Source organism: Rhipicephalus sanguineus, unplaced genomic scaffold, assembly GCF_013339695.2.
Source record: "Rhipicephalus sanguineus isolate Rsan-2018 unplaced genomic scaffold, BIME_Rsan_1.4 Seq873, whole genome shotgun sequence".
In the NCBI taxonomy this organism is placed as follows: domain Eukaryota; kingdom Metazoa; phylum Arthropoda; class Arachnida; order Ixodida; family Ixodidae; genus Rhipicephalus; species Rhipicephalus sanguineus.
Window position 1 is genome coordinate 52,138 of NW_023616185.1, and position 22,116 is coordinate 74,253.

The 22,116-nt window shown below is 48.1% G+C and overlaps 1 protein-coding gene across 1 annotated transcript in view; it reads right to left on the reverse strand.

Annotated features, from left to right (window-relative positions):
- LOC119378563 (KICSTOR complex protein SZT2) overlaps nt 1-22,116 on the reverse strand; it is a 51,444-nt gene that overhangs the window by 24,081 nt on the left and 5,247 nt on the right. Inside the window, exons 3-6 of the mRNA XM_037647650.2 lie at nt 18,107-18,406; nt 15,969-16,146; nt 11,114-11,249; nt 4,493-4,798 (exon numbers count right to left, since the gene is read on the reverse strand). Of these exons, the coding sequence (XP_037503578.2) occupies nt 4,493-4,798; nt 11,114-11,249; nt 15,969-16,146; nt 18,107-18,406 (920 nt within the window). The remainder of the gene's footprint in view (nt 1-4,492; nt 4,799-11,113; nt 11,250-15,968; nt 16,147-18,106; nt 18,407-22,116) is intronic.

The following is a 22,116-nucleotide window of genomic DNA, read 5'->3' on the forward strand; positions in this document are numbered from 1 at the left end:
GAAACGCACCCTTTCCTTGCAGTCATTGAATCACGTTGCAAAGCATCTCAACTCATACTTTTTCATAAGATTTTCAATCATCCACCTTTGAAAGCTCAGTTCGTTACGACCCGATCTTATCGCTCAGTTCGTTTAGATCATCACCATAAGGTACACGTCATTAGCTGCTGCATTAACACTTTCTAACATTCCTTTGTCCCACGCACGTCCAACGACCGGAACCACCTTCCCTCCGACATCGTTTCCATTTCAGGTCATGACTTGTTTCCTTCCACTGTACACAATTACTTACTTGATGGCGCGTGAAGGTCATATTGTATATATATTTTATTTTTTCTACTTTATTTGTTCTGTATTTCTTAACGTACCTACATTTGCATTAAGTTGTATTAGCCTAACATCATATCTTCATATGTATCATAGTTGTTATTATGAGATGTTATTTTGTCTGCTTTTGTTTATAATTTGTAATTTTATGTACCCCATTCCCCTCTGTAAAGCTTTGTGCGATTAAGGGTAAAATAAATGAAACAAAATGAAATGAAATGAAATTACTGTGAAGTTGTAAAAGCACTATTGGACTCAAGTAGTCAGAGCACTTTAATAACTCGCCACCAAAATGGCAAACATAGGCACTTGGTACGGATTTCTTTCATAGCTATCTACAGCAATTCCGCCAGTCCATTTTCAAAGAAATACATCTGTACATTAGTGACTTTAGTACATTAGTACATTAGTACATTAGAAACACAGCAACTACAGTCAACGTCCAATTTTTCGGACTCCCTAGGGACCGCGAAATCGTCCGAAAAATCGGGCAGTCTGAAAAAACAAATTCATGCTTTTTGATTCCGATCAAGCGGTCAAATCACCACAGCCACGGCCGAAATACGTCCAGTACAATTATCAGGCATTTTGGTGCGCGCCCAGGCTCTCGCAAATACATTCGGTACCTGCCGCGAACCCCGCTTAACTACGTACGTGCCAACCGCCACTTTTGCATCTCGTGATGAGCGCCGCTGATAACAGCAAAGCGCGGAACAGATTACGGCTATCTCACATGAAGCGTTTGTAAACGATGACGCGGAACACAAAGACTGTGGCGGAAGAGTGGACGACTCGTCCGGCTTTCCCCGATGCGTGTGCGCATGTAAACGATGCGCACACACATCTCCGAATCGCCGCCAATACGCAGCATTTGCTGCCGTGTCAAGCCGATCGTTTCTAGTGTGTGCAGCACATCGCCAACTAAGCTGACGCTGTCACTTTACTGTTGCTGTATCGTACGCACGCATTATCATGATAGGGTTCGCGATGCGCACTTAGTTCCTGACCGCACACGGGCGCGGCAATGGCGAGCTGGTTTGGTCCGTAAAGGCAACGGGTCTATGCGGCGCACTTAGAGGTCTCGCACAAAGAGGCAGCAGGAATGGCGGCGCGGCGCATTTGGGTTCTCACCTATTAAATGCGTGCAGTACGCATGCAACTGCGCTAGGCCAGGTGCACTACCGAGCAGTTAACTGAAGATGCTTATCGTAAGGGTTGTCAGCGATTAAGCCGTACTGGCGCGTTTGCCAGCTGCCGCCATCACGCCGTGCATTTCCGCTGCTTATGCGCAACATCGCCGCATGACGCCGCGAGAGCGGCGCCTTTAATTTCTGGTCTGCTTCACCCCATAACGCTTCGGCATTGCGGCAAAGCTGACTTTCGGACTCTGCTACTGTCTCAAACAGATCGACTCGCGAAGCGCTGGTTAGAACCTACAAGATTATACCGTATTTACTCGCGTAATGATCGCACTCGCGTAATGATCGCACCCCTAAATTTTGTCGTCTAAATTCGATTTTTTTTTTCCCCCCGTAATGATCGCACCCCGAACTTGCCGCATCGATATGTCGTGTGCCAAGTCTAGCCGATGATCATCGCGTTTATCATCTGTCGAATGTTGCGTTAATAACTCTTCCAAACTCGCCAAGTGAACTGCACGCACCAAACATATTCGTAATTTTTGCCCACCATTGGCGGAAACGTGCCATTTAGGATTGCAGTAAAGGCAAATGCCGCAGTTTTCACTGAATGCCCGCCATGTGTTTTATGTCTGTGGCAGCTGAACGCGCCCATCTTTGTTTCTGTGATCTGAAAGCAGGCATCACTACGCTAATGCCGTAAATTTACTGATTTAAATGAAAGCATTCCTTATTTAGACAGAAGAGACTGTTTTGACGCGCATGACGTACTCACAACCACCGTGACTGACGAAAAGAAGAAAAAAAAATGCGGTCGCTTCGCTCTGTGGGCCGCCATGTTTTTTGCTATCCCGCACTGTTACAGCGGCGGCCGCCTGTTGGTCGACCTGTTGTCATCCCGCAGCAACAAGCTGCCGACGCATTCCCATAATTCCTGAAAAAGCCGTGTCGCCGCCATCCCAGTCGCTCGTCACGGCGTCACTCGATACCACGTTTTTTTGGCTGTGCTTTGTGATCGTCTGTTGAAGCACCGTTTCACCATGGGGCGGTAAGCGAGCTTTACTGCCGCGTTCAAGCTGAAGGCGCTTGATTACGCGCTAGAGCCCGGAAACCGCTCTGCCGGCACATTTCGGCGTCGACGAAATCCGGATCCGATAGTGGAAAAAACAGCGCGAGAAGCTCATGGCTACGAACACGCGCCGGGCTTTCCGCGGACCCAAAACGGGCAAGTTCCCTGACATCGAAAAGGCAGTCCTCGAATACGTGAGGGACATGCGCAAAGACGGTTGTGCCGTGTCGTTAGACATGGTACGGACGCAGGCGCGCACAGTTTCCCGGAGGCTGGGAATAGCCACAAAGGACTTCCGCGCCAGTTCCGGCTGGACGACACGCTTCATGCGGCGGAATGGACTGTCGCTGAGGCGGCGGACGTCGTTGTGCCAAGCGACTTCCATCCGCGTACGAAGACAAAGTGATCGATTTTACAGGTTCGTCACGAGGATACGCCAGAAGAACGGTTTCCTGCTGTCACAGATAGGCAACGCCGACCAAACGCCGTTGACGTTTGACATGCCTCGAAGCACTACTGTGAACGAGAAAGGTGCTCGAAGTGTGCTCGTGAAAACGTGTGGTGCGGAGAAGCAGCGGTGCACCGTGATGCTCGCAGTGACGGCAGACGGGTGGAAGCTGCCGCCGTACGTGATTCTGAAGCGGAAAACAATTCCGAAGGGAAACTTTCCCCGTGGCATCCACATCCGCGCTCAAGCAAAAGGTGGATGACGGCAGACCTCATGGTCGATTGGATCAAGACGGTTTGGGGGCGAAGAGCAGGAGCGCTTCTGCTTCCTTCACTTCTTGTGCTGGACAGCTTTCGGGGCCATCTCGTTGACAGTGTCCGTACCGAGCTGAAGGAGCGGCGCACGGAAATCGCAGTGATCCCTGGGGGTCTAACTTCGCTGCTACAGCCTCTGGACGTGTCACTGAACAAACCGTTCAAGAACAACGTCCGGAGGCTGTACGCAGAGTGGATGGCGGCGGGCGACCACGATTTCACGCCAAGTGGCAAAATCAGGAGAACCTCCGTGGAAGTCCTCTGCTCATGAATTCTCGAAGCGTGGAGTACCATTTCCGACGAGGTGGTCGTCAAGAGCTTTAAGAAGACTGGCATTTCCAACGCGCTCGACGGGACAGAAGATGACCGTCTGTGGGACAGTGAAGACACTGCCGATTCCGACAGGGAATCGTGCGGCGACGACACTGACGCCAGTGACGCTTCGGACTCAGAATGAACGTTAGGGGGTCAGAGAGTTCAAAAATAAAAGGGCAGTGTTCCATGCATGTAGCTCCTGCGTAATGCGTGCATTTTATTACAAAGGTAAGCCTTACTCTACTTTTATTTTTGGTTATGTTCATGATAGTTATCGTAAGAATTCAGATTAGCGACTTCTTTGCGTTTTCGGTGCTCAGAATATTGTTTCACGGAAAATTTACCCCCGTAATGATCGCACCCCGAAGTTGGCGTCAATTTTTTTGAAAAAAAAGTGCGATCATTAGCGAGTATATACGGTAGACGCGGCAGAGGTGGGGGCTTCAATTAATGCTTTTCAGACCTGCAATTTGGGCAGAAAGTCCGAAAAATCGGACGACGAAGAGTTTAAGCGTCCGAAATTTCGGACGTTCTTATACATGGACGTCTATGGGGCTGGTGACGGTGCCGCGAAAGCTTCCGAATTTTCGAGCATGTCCGGAAAATCGGGCGTCCGAAAAATCGGCAGTTGACTGTACTGTGGAGGTGCACTTGGAAGAGCCGAGGAAACCATTAAAACTGAGACTAGCAAGCACACTTCCCACTCCAGTAAAACTTCTTTTGGGCCTAGTTGGTTCATAATCCTAGAGGTACATTTACAGCGCAAAAGTAAAGACACACCACAAAGAAAGAAAACGACACACACAAGCGCTTGTGTGTGTCGTTTTCTTTCTTTGTGGTGTGTCTTTACTTTTGCGCTGTAAATGTACTTCCCACTCACCAAGGCAGGTTGGCAGTGAGGTCAGCGAGCATGACCCGCAGCCCGATTTGGTCGTCACCAAGCACGTCAGATGGGCAAACAGGGGTGGGACCATAGGCTCGGCCTCTCGAATGGTCTCCATCACTTCCTCCTCGTCCTCTTCATCCTCGTCACCGGAATCGTCCTCGCCTGGTGAAGGGGGCGATCGCGCCGACCCAGCGCAGGACTCTATGCTGGTGATCTCGGCTGCGACGGTGTGGCCTGGTTTCGGAAGGAGTGCTGCAGCTGCTCCCTTCTCATCACCCGAGTGGCCAGCGTCAGCTACAGCTGTAACCAAAAGGGTCACCGCCACAGATTAAATAATATCAGTCTAAATTCCCTGAAGGTATGTCTATAGCAGGTTACAACCTCAGACTAAATACAGGCTCCCTCCCGCCGAACTGTGGCGTGCGTGCCATTCATCTGTGCAAGAGTTGTGCTAGGTGGTTTTCATTGTACAGTGAAACCTCGTTAATACGTACCTGCCGGGAACGCGGCATAACTACGCACTAAACGGTAGTACGCATTAACCACCAAGTACAAATTTGCCTCTCCTGGCGTACGCCATCGCCGCCAGCAGAGAAATAGAGTGCCACAGCAAATATTGTCTAAAGTACCAATCGCAAAGCCTTTTCTTTCTTTGTGCCAAAGTGGAGAAAATATCCTAGCACTCTCGCACGACCGCACAATAGCGCGCGGTGGCCACGCCAAAGAGCATTTCGAAACTATTAAAGGGTCCGGGATACGCAGTGACCGACATAGCGACAAAACGAACAGTGTCTGCATTTCGCAATATATGTGTATGCGTCTGTACCGCGATCTGCTACTAAACAAAAACTGACACGCGATACGGCCACGTGGTCGATCGTCTCCTGGGTAGTTGCGTGCAGCGCATCGCCTGCTCGGCTCACGTACGCCGTCACTACCGGGCCGCTTGCTGTATCGCACGCGCGCATCAGTTGTGGGATTGTTCTTCGTGCCCACTTTGTTCCAGACCGTGCACAGATGCGGCGAGTAGCTTATTCGGTTAACGCAGCGATGTCGAGCTTCCTCCGCGACGCTGTAGCGGTCCTGGCAGCGAACGGAGGCGCGTTGGGTGGTCGCCTAATAAAATCGTGCAATATGGTTACAACAGCGCTACACTTGCTGTACCGTACGCGTGCGTTTAGCGTGATAGCGTCAATGCAGCGAGGTTTCGCGGCGTCAGCGACCCGCAATGCTCAACTCCGCAACAGCGATCTGCTTTCGTTTCTACAAAGCGGTGCGCGTTTGAACACAGCCCCGCACGAGGCGGCAGCGATCGGCGACCCAGCGCGTTGAGGTTGTCGCCAAGTGAAAGCGTGCGGTAGGCTTAAAGTAGCGCTGTGCTGCACGCGTGCCCGGGCAGATAGCTGAAGATACTTGTTGTGATAAGGTTGTCGGCGATAAGTCATGCTGGCGCGTTCGTCGGTGGCCGCCGCCTAGCCTTCGTTCTTTCCCGATGCTTACGTGCAAAGGCGTCGCCGCAATCGCGCGGAAGTCGGAATCGGTGATCGACCGATCTCCGCACTTCTAGAAAAGACGGAAAACCTTTGGCCGCACATTGTGGCGTCGAGAATTTCAGCGGTGCAGTAAAATTTTATGGCACAAAAAGTTATCTCGGGCGCAGGGTACGCACTAACCGGTAGGCATAGGGCGAACCTACGGCTTAAGGGGGGACGTGGCAATGAAAACTATCTTGGTTATTTGGAGATAAAGTGATGAAATTTGGCATGCAGATGTGATATGTTGTGCTGATATCATAACTGAAGTCGGTTTTGAGCTATCTGTTGTAGTTGTTGAGTTACAACACTTGATACTCTCTCATTGTCATCCCAAAATTAATTAATGAATTAGACATAAGTTCGTCACAATTTTTGCATAAGCATATTCACAAGGGCCCGTTCTGTGCCATAAAGCTATTGGTTTATTTTTTAGTACTCAAATAAGCACACAAAAAAATTTTTGACATTTCTTGTACTCATTGTCTTACTAACACTTTTACAAAAAGCCAATTATAAAAATCTGTATGGCGTGCAGACAAATATGGACAGCTTTACGGCACTCACCAATGTCTCAGGATCTAGGTGCAGAAAACAGAATGGTTATATCTTTATTTGTTGAGAAATGGCACAGGGATGACTGATAGCAACTGTTCAAAAAATGAAAGCTGAGAAAATGGAGCTCCAAGAAAATGGAGCTAAAAGCTAAAAAAAATGGAACTCAGAAGGAAGCTGGTTTTATTTTTCATTGGAGAAATGCAGCTTTGTGGCTATCTTGAGCTCTATCTGTCCTCTTTATGATGACGCCAATAGGATGGCATTGTGTCAAGGAAAACAGCAGATTTTCATTTTCTAAAGCCCAATTTTCTCATCGTTTTTGATAACAGCACACTAGTAAAATGTTTTTTTTTTTCAACTCCTACTGCTTATTTTGGTCTAATATTTCACCATGACGTAAAACATGGTCTGAGGATTGCAGAAAAAAATAAATTGAAAAACTGAACATTTTAACGAAATTTACCATTCCCATTGCCACGTCCCCCCTTAAGCGGTCAGCGAATGCATTGGGCTCTATGGGGCTCGGTCGGGGATTCGTCGCAACTACGTTTTAACCGTTAGTACGTTTAAAGCGGGTACGTATTAACGAGGTTTGACTGTAACCGCAAGTACATTCTCGCTGCTAAAGTAAATACTACACATAGAAATAGTTCAAAGTTCTTCGTCCATACTTAAAATATTACGTTTCACTACTTAAAATACTACATTCCACTTGCATCATGGCTACGCACAATGAAAGTGCACACAGCTGCCACTGACAGTTGGAGTGTGTGCACCTTGCATGCTTCTCAACCAAAGTACTCCGTACCAGTGTTCTTGGTTAATCACGGGTAGAGACACTAGAGACACTTTAGTGGCATTCGGCATGACTAGCACTGGGAATGTCAGCATACTGCTGGCATTTCCAATGTACTGTTATCAATGATACAGTCCTAAGCACGCTGTCATAGCAACGTGCCAAAGAGCACATGAGAGAATGCAACAATGTCACAATGTCATGTGACTACCTTGATGCTAATAGGCTCACCAGAGTAGCCTTGGTGGCGTGGCTCAGACATGGGGTAACTCAAGGCACCCCTCATGACACGCACGCTATTGACGCAAGGGTAGCCGTAACTATAGATAAGCATCGAACTGTTACACTTGAAGCAATGAGAGAAGTGAAAAGGTAGCAGGCAACAAACACAAAGTGCATCAGTGACTTGTTGGTGAAGTTAATGGACGATCAAGACACGGGTACCAAACCGACACAATGTTGCACCGCCACTTTACAGTTGTGAGCAATATGAAAGGAATCACTAAAATATTTTCAAGAAATGCAATTTGCAAGCACAAGAGTGTTAAAACACAGAGGACTCAAGCCCAAAGGTATTACGCCTTGAAACTTGATACGTCACATTCGTGTCTGTATGTCACAGGTTATTGCTGCTTAGGCACGAACTTGGTGTTCCACTTCATATTGCACACAACTGTACCGTACTACTTTAGGACTGTGTGCACACAATGCACTTACTCTGACGGAGCGCGCTGTGCACTCAGTCGTAGAAGAAGCTATGGAAGCCATAAATACTTGAGTGACACAGAAGTTTCTGTAAAAATGCAGCCCATAATTATCTCAAGGAACAGCACAGCATAAAACAGAGAAAATGCTGTAAGCAACAAAGTGTATTTGTGGATCGGTAGGGACATGGACTCAATTCTTTAATGAAGAAAATATTGCACTTATATATGCGAATGAGATTGCACACACAGCTGCACATTGCAAGAGGAACACTCCATAGCACGCAACAAATTATGCTTGAAGAGACTGCTTTGAGATGCTGAGTGATGGTGATACTCTAGAAGACACCAGAGAAGAAGAAAAACATCCAACCTTCTGGTGTGCAGTCTATTTGCTCCTATTGTGCTGTCTGTGTTTTGTAACTGTGACAAAATCAATAATATAAAATTTTTCTCAAAAGCCTGCCATCCTGACAATACTATATTTTACTGCTTATTATCATGCTGCTACAGTAGACTCTCAGTAAACGGAAATCTAAACGGAATTGCTGCTTAAATGGAACAACTGTAGGCTTGTGCGAATATTCGAGCATTTCCAATATTCGAACGAATATTACAGCATTTGAATTCGCTTCGATTCGAATTTAAATTACTGGAAATTCCGAAGTATTCGAAATGAATGAATAGGTGTAAACATATTAGTCCGCATGTAACCCCCCTGTAAAGGTGGTTTCACTGCAGTAGAGGGGTGCTATACCGTGAATACACCTTTCCAGAAAAATTCGCACTGCCGCGAAGCCCCACTTCAAGGTTAATAATAATATCTGGGGTTTAACGTCCCAAAACCACGAAATGATTATGAGAGACGCCGTAGTGGAGGGCTCCGGAAATTTCGACCACCTGGGGTTCTTTAACGTGCACCTAAAGCTAAGTACACGGGCCTCAAACATTTTCGCCTCCATCGAAAATGCAGCCGCCGCGGCCGGGATTCGATCCCGCGACCTGCGGGTCAGCAGTCGAGCGCCATAACCACTAGACCACCGTGGCGGGGCCCCACTTCAAGGTTAGATGAACATACTCTCTCACATCAATTCATCATTTTTTTAAGTTTAAAAGCTTGTTATACCGGCTTATATGCTTTAAATATTAAATCTTAAAACTTGACATATTTTACAGATTATCACTCGCATTCTACCAAAAGTCAAATGACATTTGCACCTGTCTTGTTTCAAATTTTTTTAAATATTGCGCAGGTTTGGCCATGACAAATATGCTCATTTTTCTTTATGTGATATACTATTTGTATTCGATTTGAAATTATCTGACCAAATCACTATTCGCTTCGAATTTGCTTCAAACCTAAAATTTACTAGGGTATTCGCACAGGCCTAAACAACTGCTTCTCATATGATTGGTTTCGTACTTGAATTCTGCATGCTTGTTCGTCTCTCAATAAACAGAACTCCTGTTAAATGGAACATCTATTCCTGTTCCCTTCAGTTTCTGTTTAATGAGAGCCTACTGAATTTGCTTATTTCGAGGCAAGAAGTACCGTATTTACTCGATTCTACCACGCCCTCGATTGTAACGCGCACCCGTTTTCCGCGACCAAAAAAAAAAAAAAGTAACGTCGATTGTAACGCGCACCCATTTTTCGTGAGAGAAAAGAACAAAAAAGTCCGTAGGAGTCAAACTTCGCACATTCAGAAGAACAAGTATTTGGGTTTTAAAGAACTGAAGTTTCAAAAAAGTAAAACACAAAGTCAAAAAGCGGGCCTTGCCGCTAAAACTGTCACCACTACGGTGGCGATACGAGTCGCGTAATGGATCAGTCCACGTCGCTGTCGGACAACTCCTTGTCGCTGTCAACACTCTTCGATTTCGGGAGACCGGCCCTGCTTTGGTCCACTGAAACCTTTTCGTGAAGCTTTGCTGTAAAAAATCTTCTGCTTCTGTTTGCGACAGTCTCGCACGCACGTTTCGAGAACTCCGAACTATATCCGAACGACCGCGATGCGGCCCAATTTCCGTCCGTCTCTCTGCAAATGTAATAACTTTCTTTTAAATGCGGCATCGTGGTACACTCGTCGAGTATTTGGAGTCGGCACTTCCATGCCGTCGATGCGAACGCAGAACGGGATGACAATCTCCTCGGCACACGTACGAACTGGCAGAAATGGCCAAGGCGCGTAGGAGGCGGCCATTTTGAAATGTCGATGGCAATACGATAACCGAGTTTTTTTTTTTTTTTCGGTACTCGATTCTAACGCGCATGCGATTTTTGGACTCGTTTTTCCGGAAAAAAGCGCGTTAGATTCGAGTAAATACGGTATTGCAGCAGAGCCCATCTAACAAAGATCATCACAGTCGATGTGTACAGAATCATCATTGATGAAGTGTTTCTTAATGTATGCATTCATCTGGCCCTACATTTGACCAAAGGGCAATTCAACGATACTCTATCAGCACCATGAAAACGTGCAAAGCGTCCCAATGTGCTGGCTTGCACGAAGGAAATTCTAAAGCAAGCCATCAGCGTTGTGGAAGACTGTCAAGCGTCTGAACAGGTGGTTTGCCAGAGGGAGATTCTTAAAAGTGTTCTACCGCATCTGATGAGGCAAGCACCTGTGGTTAAAGCACTGGGCTTCGGTACTAGAGGCCCCCCCAAGTTGAAATCCTGCCATGGCAACATTTCTGTTGATGTTTATCTCGCGTATGCTTTACCTGCACTGACGTCACTCGCGCTTGCAAGCGTGCATGCACTTGCGTGTGCATGTGTGATTGTTGACATCGTTCGCGGTCAGATACCTGGTTGATCTAATGGTCAGTCCAAATGGCTGGGAGATAGCTAAATAAATGCTACAAGCATTTAAAAAACTGCTTCATGACTGTTCCACAAACTGCAGCAACGAATGCCTCTAGACCCCTCGTCTTTTTTGTCTTTACCCAAATGCATTGAAGCATCAGTTCAAGTGAGTGTTTCATACAGAAGGCGCGACAGAAGGCAGGGGCATCTAGCACTTACGCTCAGCATCCATGGAGAATTCGACGTTGTGAGATCGGTCCGTGTCAGTGTCGTCCCAGTCAAGTGCTCCCTCCTCCTCGGCAATAGCGTCGGCATTGTGCGGAACAGCCCTGCTGGCTCCGTCGGTCAGTCCCCACTATGTGGAAAACGTGGTTATGGGAGAAGGTTGTGATGACTTGCTAGACTTAAACAACAGCCACGCATGCAAGCATACAAAGAAAGAGACACCGTTTGCAAATCAGTTCTGTAAACCTACAAAATGGAAGAAGTCTTATGAAACGAAAATGTTCTGATCTACCCGAGGGTGGCATAAACGTACAAAGCCATGTGATATTAGTACTTCTTGTGGGGCTAGTTTAGTTATAAAAGCTTAGTTTGGTTGTAGCTCTAAAATAAGGGGCGCAAATTAAGACAAACACAAAACAAGGGAGACGCGACGAGCGCCTGTCCTATCTCCCACAAAGTGTCAAAGGCATATATATGTATTAGAGCTGTGCAAATAGCAAAATTTAGGGTGCGAAGCAAATTCGAATAAAATTTGTGTGCGAATCGAATAATTTTAGAATATTTCTCGAACACTTTTCGAATACTTCAAAGCAAAATTACATTTAAAAAAATCACCGCCTCCCAAGTCATGATGTTAGAGGAGCTTGGTCGGAGATGATTGGGTAACCCGCGAATACTCCGTACGCATTCCTCTACATCATATATAGATGACGTGTACAATGTGTTATATAACATTAGCCCTCTTTGCTTCGGCCTCCCGGGCTCTCACCACAGGGTCTTGGCGGCGAGCCCGAGATGCTGCTGCGTTGCGAGCCCGCCGAGCTGCTGCCTTGGCTGGGGTGTTCCTGCTGCGGAGCAGCAACGAGAGTGTTCACTGAGTGAGCTCCGGCGGCTCCCGGCAAAGAGAAAGGAAGCGCGCCAAACGAGAGGCATGGCGCTCTAGCAGTCACCTATCTAACTAGCGCATACGCCGAGCGTGGTGTGCGCCGCCTTGAGCGGCGCTGCGCCATCTATGAGCATTCTTGAAATCCCCGGAGGGAGTGCAGCTGCGCCTCTGGTGGGACCAATGAGACCTAGTGTACACGCCGCCGACAACGGACAAGGCGCGAGCATAAGGAGCAAGCCCCACTAACAACGTTGCAGAGGATCCCTAAGCATACTCTTACGAGACAGGAACATGAAAGCATTTATTTGGCTATGTCGGTGAAGCACTGGGAGGTGCTGCTAAGTAACATTCCCTAGATGTCTTATACGCCTGTGCACCGCCTATAGAGGCGCCACTGATAGCACCTAGCGGGCGCCGCGACAGTACGTGTGGGAAGCCGAGCAGACGACAGCGCTTTGCATAGCTTTGTTGTGAGGAGATGGATGAAGTTCGCGGCGGCTATTTCCCCTTCGTGCGGGTGCCAGACAACTAATTCTACGCTGACAGCTGCAGGAAAGGCGCGGGCCTCTACGAAAGTGGACTTGTGCACGATGTTTGCACAAACGAGCGCTTAACTAAGCGCACATCGCCGATTTCGAACGACGGCATCGAAAGCCTGGCGCCGACGGTTCGTGCGCGACAGAGCACGTGCATCGAAAAAACAAGTATAAAAAGGCGCCGAAAGCGTGCCCCTTACCCTCTCGACAGAAGACGCCACCGACATAGACAATGCACGCAAAAGATCGGGATATTCGAGAAAGCAAAGCAGCGCCAGCAGCGCCGTCTGATTACGTAGACGAATCGGTGAGAGGATCTAGCCCTTTCCCTAGCTTTCGCTGTGCTACGCACAGACGAATCACAAGCACCTTCCCGAACCCAGGCGCGCCGATACAGGCAATGCAGCGCGCGGCGACGGAGATCAGTCAGTGAAGAGTCATGCAGCGACGAAGTTATGTCCGTTCTAGTGATATAGCATCGTTCGCTTGACCGCAGAAGACGTGTTGTTTGATGATCTAGTGCTGTGAGTAAAGTATGAAGAGATGACACCGCGGAGCAGTGACAAGTTTTGAAGAGGTCGCGAGAAGACATGTGATGACTGACTGCGGAAAAGAACGAACGTCTGCGTTGAGTGAACGTCAGGCCGGTGAATATGAAAGGGCGTCGCGCAGACCAGAGTAAAAGACCCAGCTATGAGGTGCAGCTGGTGGTGAACATCCGCTTTGTTTTGTTTACAAAGGTGACGTCTCAATCATTTCTTGCTTTCTGAAGTCAACCATTGCTGCATTTCTGTTTCTGTAAATAATAAATATAGAACTTGGCTTGTAACAGCGCGGTACATGTACCGTGCTAGTAAAGCTAAGATCATGGATGACCAACTCGCCCGAAATACAACACTTCTGACAATAGAATGTTCGAGCGAAGTGCCCTTGGGGGGCACGGCGGTCGAACCGAACCAACACATGCTCAGGCTGATAACTTTCGTCGCCTACCAGTGTCCACATGATCGAGGCATCCAGCGAGCACCGATATGGCAGAACGAAAGCATTAGAACAAGAAGCGACGTGTTAACTCGCACAATGACGAAGAAGCTCGCCTTTGCCAACGAACAGCGGCGATCCATTGCTTCTGTCGCTCTGCTCAGGAGGCTTGCGGTAAGTGAGTAAAACCGCGTTCCGGGCGCGTTTTTGTAGGTGTTTGAGCACTCCACTCACAGCAATTGTTATTCGACATCCCTTGAAGTTCGGCCACCACACGTATGTCACGTATCTCGGGAGCGCTTGTAATGTCGGAGTGGAGTTGGGAGAGAGAGAGAGATAAGAGAGACTCGGGAGACACCGTGGTGGCACTGCAAACAAACCTTATCTAACACCACGGCACACAAAAATGAACACTCAAAATTTTACAACAATATAGGTACACTAGGAAATTCTAGGCTAGTGCGCTATCGCTGACAAAACATCGAACAGCATTCTAGCTCTGCTTGGCTCCTCTAGCCTGAAAGTCTGGCCACTATGGCCTCTCAGTCACTCGCGATACCCATGGAGCGTTTCTTACGGTTCGCGGTGTCCGCTGATTCGGCTCGTGGTGCCAAGTCGACGCACGGTCCCGTTGTCGAGGCTCCTGCGGACGTCTCAGGGCCGCGTCGTTGATCGACGCCTCATGATCATCCTCCTTGCCGATGCGTCGTTCTCCGTCGAGAACACCGGTCCCTCCCAGCTAGCCTAACTGTCGGCCTTATACAGTACCACTGGCTCGAACTGTCGACGTGGCTCTCCGGTGGTTGTCGGTGGGTCGCCGTCGTCTTGCCGAGCTGTGGTAGTGCCGTAGGTGCCCTGCGAACTGCTGTGATGGGGCTGCTGCAAGCTCGGGGAGCCTCACTTGGATGGCACCAAGGTCGACGGCCACACCCTCCCGAGCCTCTCGTGCCGCTGCCCCCAGAACGGGGCCCTGCTGTTCACGTCGCGGGTGCAACGCTGGCTTGCACCACCTTGCTCCTCGACGACTCCACCGAACAATGCCTAACTCTTCTTCCGTGGTCTCCCACCTCGGCTCGGGTCGCGTGGCACGCGCCTTTCTCCGGCCAATGGCTTGCGTCGACGTGGCGGGGGTGCACACCATCGGGTACTTTTCCATTCCCGCACACCATCGACGATTGCGCTGTCCGGCACGCGCCCCGTGCCCCTTTACTCATGACAACATACGACGAACGTTGCTTATTTCACTACGGAAACGTGAACAACGCGGAAACACGTACAACGACGTAGGAAACCACGGCGACCGTCTGCTTGCTTTCCCGAGAGTAATGACCGAGTTCGCCACCTATGGCGCTTCTGTCGGCGCGCACTAGGCGTATAGAGAATTAGAAAATGCAGAGGCCGAATTGTGTTTATTTAGATCATTTGGTACAAGCAAAGTGGTGTTGGCAACACTTTACACATTGGCACCGGCGTCAATGCTGGTGGGAGGGGTCATGTGTTTTCCGCAGATGGCTTTTGCAGACACCGGATGAGTGCGCGCTTTCACAAACCTGGCCAAGTAACGCTTTCACATTAAAACGTAGTGCAAAACATGGCCAAAAAGAAAACAATTCCTTTTGCATAGCAACCCGTATTCCTGGCGGCAGCGCGCTGTTCGCTGCGTGAAAATAAAACTGTGCTGCTAGATATCGCGTAGTGGCGCGGGTGACATAATATGCACTATTGCCACGATAGATAACTTGATATTTCGCCATTTTTCAGGTGATACTTTTCGAGGGCTAGCTCCTTCATTCAGAAATAAGCGTACAAAAAGCAAACGAAGTTAATTTCAACGCCTCTGATGGGCTGCGTTCGCCATGTTGCTCCAGCACACGTCACCATTGGTCCGATCCTCACTATGGGAGAGTGTCGTCTGCTGTTTGCGCGTCGAGAGGTCACGGCTGTCGAAAATCCGTGAGGTCACGGGACGACAAGGGGGTAGGAAGCTAGGTCCGTTTGTCAGCGCGCATCATGACCTTGAGCCCTTTCTTCTTTTTTCTTCGAACATACGACTTACTTTCAGTGCGATCGTGAGCGAGCACGTGGGCACGTCGCAGTATGCCTCGGCGGCCGTGATAATCATGCAGCTCACGATGCTCCTATGGTCGTGGACTTTCGGTTATGGCACAGTCATTTGGGTTTATGGCGTCAACTGTTGAGAGAAGAGCGAGCAATTTATAGCTGACTTTGAGAAGAATTGTAAATTCCAGGCCGTTTGGCTCACATGTTCGCAGGAGCCTTGACTACTGATTGGCAGTGCTTTCTGATCATGCTGAAGAAATGTTGCAGGGCCCCCTTAAGGTGGCAGCCGAAATTCCACTGGGTTAGTTTCTGTGGCTTTCAGGAAGACTTTTTCGACAGACACAATTTATCATGTAGGACAAGATGCTCTTTCAGTAAAGCTCACCAAGGTTCGTGGTTGGCACGGTGGGCAGAAGTAGTAGTAGTCTGGGTGCGAAGGAATGCGCTGGAACACCTCCTCTAGCAGCTCCTGGAATCGCTGCTTGATGCTCAGGTGCAGCTGCTGAACAACGTCGCACGGGTGGTGGCGTTTCAGCAGGTTCACCGGGAACAGGCTGCTGACCCTGCCATTGGCAAAGAAGCCGAAGGAAGTTGAAGCGGGTTCACGCCGTCCCACCTCACCAGGCTCAGAGCTCAACAACTCGGTGATTCCACGATGCCAGCACAGTAAAACCTCATTACAAGAGACGCTCAAGGGCCCCGGTATGTGTCTCTTGTAACAGAGGTCTCTTGTAACCAAATTCTAAAACCATTGAGCAGTAGAACTAGATCACTCCACTACACATCAGTTTCAAAGTGCACTTAATTAAACACATCTACGGGAAATTGCTCAGGATGGCCTAAAGAAGTAATTCGTGGTAGTCTGTTTCTTAGTGACTGCAGACTCTATAAGCTTCCTTCCCAACCTCTGGTGGTAAAGCACTTCACTTTGTAAGCTTCCAACTGCTTGCAATATCTTTGAAGTGCTCTTCAGCCTCGACTGCCAACACTTTCTCCCCTGCGATGCCCTCATCATAATGCATAATTACAGAAAGTTCAGTGCAATTTGTAGCCAAAACAACACGAGAACATTGTGCTCCAAGCATGACGCAGACATTGCGCAGAGGGTTATTGCTGCTTAGTAGGCTTGAGCGAATATTCGAGCACTTCGAATATTCGAACGAATATTACAGTATTCAAATTCGCTTTGATTCGAATTTAAATTATTGGAAATTTTGAAGTATTCGAAATGAACGAATAGTTGTATAAGAGTCTGCTTGTAAACACCCCCCCCCCGTAAAGGCGGTTTCACTGCAGTAGCGGGGTGCTATACTGTGAATGCACCTTTCCAGAGAAAATTCACACTGCCGCGAAGGTTAAATGAACATATACCCTCACATCGATTCCTATTTTTTAAGTTTAAAAGCATTTATACCGGCTTATATGCTCCAAGTATAGTAAATTTTAAAACGTAAGATATTTTACAAGTTATCACTTGCATTCTGCCGAAAGTCAAATCCTGCTACCATTCAAAGTTGCTTCCACTTCCTTTGAACCAAAAGGAATGACATTTGCACATGCCTTGTTACAATTAAAATACAGTGCAGACGTGTTACGCCGACATCGACAGCGAGATAGCTGCGAGATCGACCGATTCGGCCTCTAATGTTGACAGCGATGACGAGCCCTCCCGAGCACCCCCTTTGGCGGATGTCATCGATGCCTTGAGTGTTGTGCGCTTCGTCGAGTGCAACGGCGGCGAGGCTGAGATGCTGCGCCTCATTGACAGGCTGGAAATATGACTTTCAGTGCTGGGAACTACCGAACGCGTCAGTCACGCATGGAGGAATTTTTCTCCAAGTAGGCTGACTTGCCACAATAAAGGTGTGACTTCCGTACATCACGTTTTCTGGCTGATTTCTTTGATTTCGCGTTGTTTCGGATAATTGGGAATCCCGCTTAATTGGGATATTTTTCTCGGTCACGAGGCCTTCGAATTAATGAGGTTTTACTGTACCTGCTAATTCTGTTAAAAACCCTTCGTTTGCGCTATAATTTATTTTCTTAATTCTTTAATGTATTATATCGCGCGTGTTAGGACTATATATTGTGCGTTATTTCAGATGTGCTCGCGAAATCTCCGCGTAATTTGCGCACCCCTTTTCGGAGCTTCAAATTCGCGAAAAAAAGTGCGCAAATTATGCGAGTAAATACGGTATGTCAAGAATGTGTGAACATCTCTCTTCCTCAATTCCTCAATGTGTCTCAATCAAAAAACTATTCCTTGCATGTGTTTTGGCTGGCTATCATTCTTGCATACAAAAGAAGCAAAAAAGTCCTTTTTCTATCTGCATGCATGGCAAACGTCGATTATTACACAAATGAGTAACATGACACATACACATGCAATGTGCAGTAACACACACACACATGACACAGACACACAATGCTAGGAGGCTGGTCTCGTCAGCTTGCTTATGGCCATCTGCCCGAGAAGGCACACACTTTTCAACAGAAAGATCAACAAGGCAGCACAGCCCTCACCCGTCACTCGAAGTGCGCCGACTTTCGTCTGCACCGATTGCGGTATCCGCTTCTTCAACGGGCAGAACCAAAACACCTTCGCAACTGGTCTCATTGCTGCTGATGCCGTCGTGTCGAGGAGCCCCTGTGCCTGCTCGGTGGGAGTGTTCCACGGTGGACTTGATGCGGAAGTCACGAGTGTGGCCGCAAATCGCTTGGATGAACTCCGTAATGTCGAGAGTGAGCGCAGTCTCCTCGCAAGCGTCCTCCACAACGGTCGAGACGTCTTGCATGTCCACGGGCAGTCCCTCACACAGGGCTCTGAAAAATAAGAATGGTTAAGAGCCAGAGATCAGAGAGAGAAAGACCAGACAAGACATTTTAACAAGCACTTGCAAAGTGGCATGCGACAGCTGCTAACCTCGGAGTACCTGCTAATTAGGCACTGTTTGAACATGGATTGGCTTCTAATCTATTGTTTCAGTCAGGAAGTAAATAATTATGAAGTTCATTATTGACACATATCAATGGTCCATAATGAGTTCATAGTTTAAATTATGATGATATTAATGAACACATGTTGCAATTAGTACACCAGTACTTCTACATGCTGCTCTCTTTCGTTGAACTTATTGTAAAGTGCTAAGAGCAAGGAGTTCATTGCACCCTCCTTAAAGGGCCCCTCACCAGGTTTGACAATTTTGAGCCGACGAGCGCAATGCATGCATTAGGCGTTCACGATTACGTCTGCCAAAATTTGCAACGCTACGCGCCGCGTAAATGGGTCAAATTTCAAGCTGAACGCTGCTTGCCCTTCCTCTCGCGGCGCGCGCTTTAGAGAATGAGGGGATGACGTACATGAGAGAATGGCCCTGCGTAGGTAGTAGTGCTGTGACGTCGCTCCTCTACATAGACGACTGTGCTCTGACGTCGCCAACAGTAGCACGTGACACTGCGATAATTATTTGACACGACGCGTAGTTTTTGTAATTTGTTGCTTGAATGGATGAATAAAACTTGAGAGCAATAATAAAACACACAAACGGAATGTGTGCGTTTTCTTTTGAATTTTACTTCGAATCGCAGCGAGATTCGAGACTAATCTACCTCCGTTTCACACGCGTTCGTGTTCTCCGCTTTGCGCATCAGACGCCACCCTTTACAACGAAACCGTCCAGCGCTCATTAGGCTCATTTAACCATGAGTTTCCTAAAATGACCTAGAGGAACTCTGGCGCTGCGATCGTTCAGCCACCATGGGATGATGGGTAGTACACGATTTGCCTAGTCTTCGTGCTTGTGGCTTCGAACGCACTTGTGGCTTTGTTTTTGCTATGTTTTGGTTTTCTTTCGAATAAAAGAATGGATCGTTGTGAACTTCGTGACCAGATTTGAATCGGTGAGCCTAAACAAGTTAAAGTGGCGAAGTGAAACTGCTGACTTTTGCTGAACTTCATTTTGCGACGAAGGGGATGCAGGCGACGCGGAGCCAAACGGAGCCGAAAGAACAAAGTTTAGACAAATCCGTGTACTACCCATGATTCCCATGCTGGCTGAAGCGCGATGCATTGCAGCTCCCACAGACACTAGCGCCAGAGTTCCCTCTAGTAAGTATTGTAGGAAACTCTATGCATTTATCCTCCCGCGTCTAACTAGATGTTCATGCGGCACACCGCTAGTCTCGCGTCCGTACAAATGTTGCAGCTTTCGCGCTCAGTGATAGGTTGAAAGCCAAGTGATCGGCGAGGGCGCATTCGGCATAACTTGCAGAGATGAAGCGCAAAGAACGCCGCCACAACGCCACTCGCGTCTCGGGGGCTCGGGCTGGTTCGGGCGTGTCATGCGCTCGTGACATTTTGTGCGCATGACGTGATCATGCGTATGCGTTATGTGATCCTTCGCTCGCGTGGCGAAAAGGGCAGGGAAGGGATTTGGCTTGCGAAGGCTACGCGGGGCGAGCGGCAAGGGTTTGCAGCTCGCCTCCTCGCATTATGGTTTCGCGCCGCTACAAATTATTGTTTTTCTCAGCTTCTAACGGACCGATTAGAAAAATTCTTGTGGCATAATGCTCTTTATTGGGCTCGCAACAACTTGCAATGTCTAACTAAAATTCGCTAGGTCACCTGGTGAGGGGCCCTTTAACTACTACAGCTATGGAAGGGTTAGCCGTATGTATCCATCTGAAGATTTCTTTTTCTCTGTTTACTCAAGAAAACAAATCTTTCTTTTTGTGTCTGCACCATTGGGGTGATGTGATTCTATCAAGCACCATCATCATCATCATCAGCCTGACTACGCCCACTGGAGGGCAAAGGCCTCTCCCATGTTCCACCAATCAACCCTGCTCTGTGCTTGCTGCTGCCACATTATAGCCACGAATTTCTTAATCTCGTTGAAAATCAGTTCTTTGAAATCCCGCAAGGTGGCGGAAGGGTTAAGAAAGGGGAAATAGACAACCACCCATTTGTAGCACGAAGCCACAACTTTTTACTTCTTAATCTCATCTGCCCACCTAACTTTCCGTCTCCCCCTCGTGTGTTTGCTTTCTCTTAAAATCCAGTCAGTTACCCTTAATGACCAACGGTTACCTTGCCTACGTGCTTTATGCCCTGCCCATGTCCATTTCTTCTTCTTCATTTCGACTAAGATGCCCTTCACGGCCGTTTGTTCCTGACCTACTCCGCTCTCTTCTTGTCCCTTAAGGTTACACCTATCATTTTAATTTCCATTGCTCGCTGCGTCGTACTCAGTTTAAGTAGAACCCTCTTTGTAAGCCTCCAAGTTTCTGCTTCGTAGGTCAGTACCGGAAAGATGTAGGTCTTGTATACCTTCTTCATGAGTGATAGTGGCAAACTACCATTCATGATTTGAGAATGCTTGCCAAATGTGCTTCATGCCATTCTTATTCTTCTAGTTACTTCAGTCTCATGGTTCGGCTCTGTGGTTACCACCTGTCCAAAGTAGACACATTCCTTTACAACTTCCAATGCCTCGTTACCTAACACAAAGCGCTGTTCTCTTCCGAGACTGTTGTACATTACTTTAGCTTTCTGCATATTAATTTTCACACCTACCGTTCTGCTTTCCTTGTCCAAATCAGTAATCATGAGTTGCAATTCCTCCCCTCAGTTACTCATCAACGCAATGTCATCAGCAAATGGCAGGTTACTGAGGTACTCTCCACTAACTCGTACCCTAACTCTTCCCAATCTAGGGCCCTGAAAACCTCCAGTAAGCATGCGGTAAATAGCAGTGGAGAGATTGCGTCTCCCTGCCTTACACCCTTCTTGGGATTTCGTCGCTTTCTTTATGGAGGACTATGGTGGCTGTGGAACCGCTGTAGATTTCTTCCAGTATGTTTATACAGTAGAATCTCGTTACAACGAACTTCACGAGACCGCCGAATTTAATTCGTTATTCTGAAATACCGTAGTCCTGAAAAATGATGTCGGTAATGTAACACAACAGCAAAAATAACGTACCTTTGCAGGAGGTGCACGTGTTGGGGCGTAAACAATGAACAAAAACACTGGGCACCGAGTGGAAACAATTTACTGCTTAAAAAGGTTGGTCATCTTCTTTTGGCGAGTAGAAAGCAGGTGCTGGTACATGTATGCCTCCACGTCCGCAACCTTCCTAAGGATGTCTTCGGGTCTTGCAGCACCCGAGGTACGATCGGGTCTTCTCAAGGAACACCACAACATCCGAGCTGGAAATAGTCTCTTCCGTTGTCCCAGACTCTGCATCTCCAGCGCCGTCTTCGTCACTGCTAGAGCAATCTTGCTCACGCACTTGACTCCCGATTTCTTCGCAGGTGAGCTTTGCGGACGTAGCCGCTGCGCAGTCACTGTCTACGTAATCCTCAAAGGTTACCGCAGCGTCTACCGGGAGCTTCCCGGTAAGCTCATTCCAAAGCTCTGGGTCGAGCTCCGCTTCGTCATCGCAGTCTCGTTGCGTAGGCTCTCAGTCTTGCGGCGTAAGCGAAGTCTCGAGAAGACCTGCCTTTCGCCAGCAGTTGCTAATGGTGCTTGC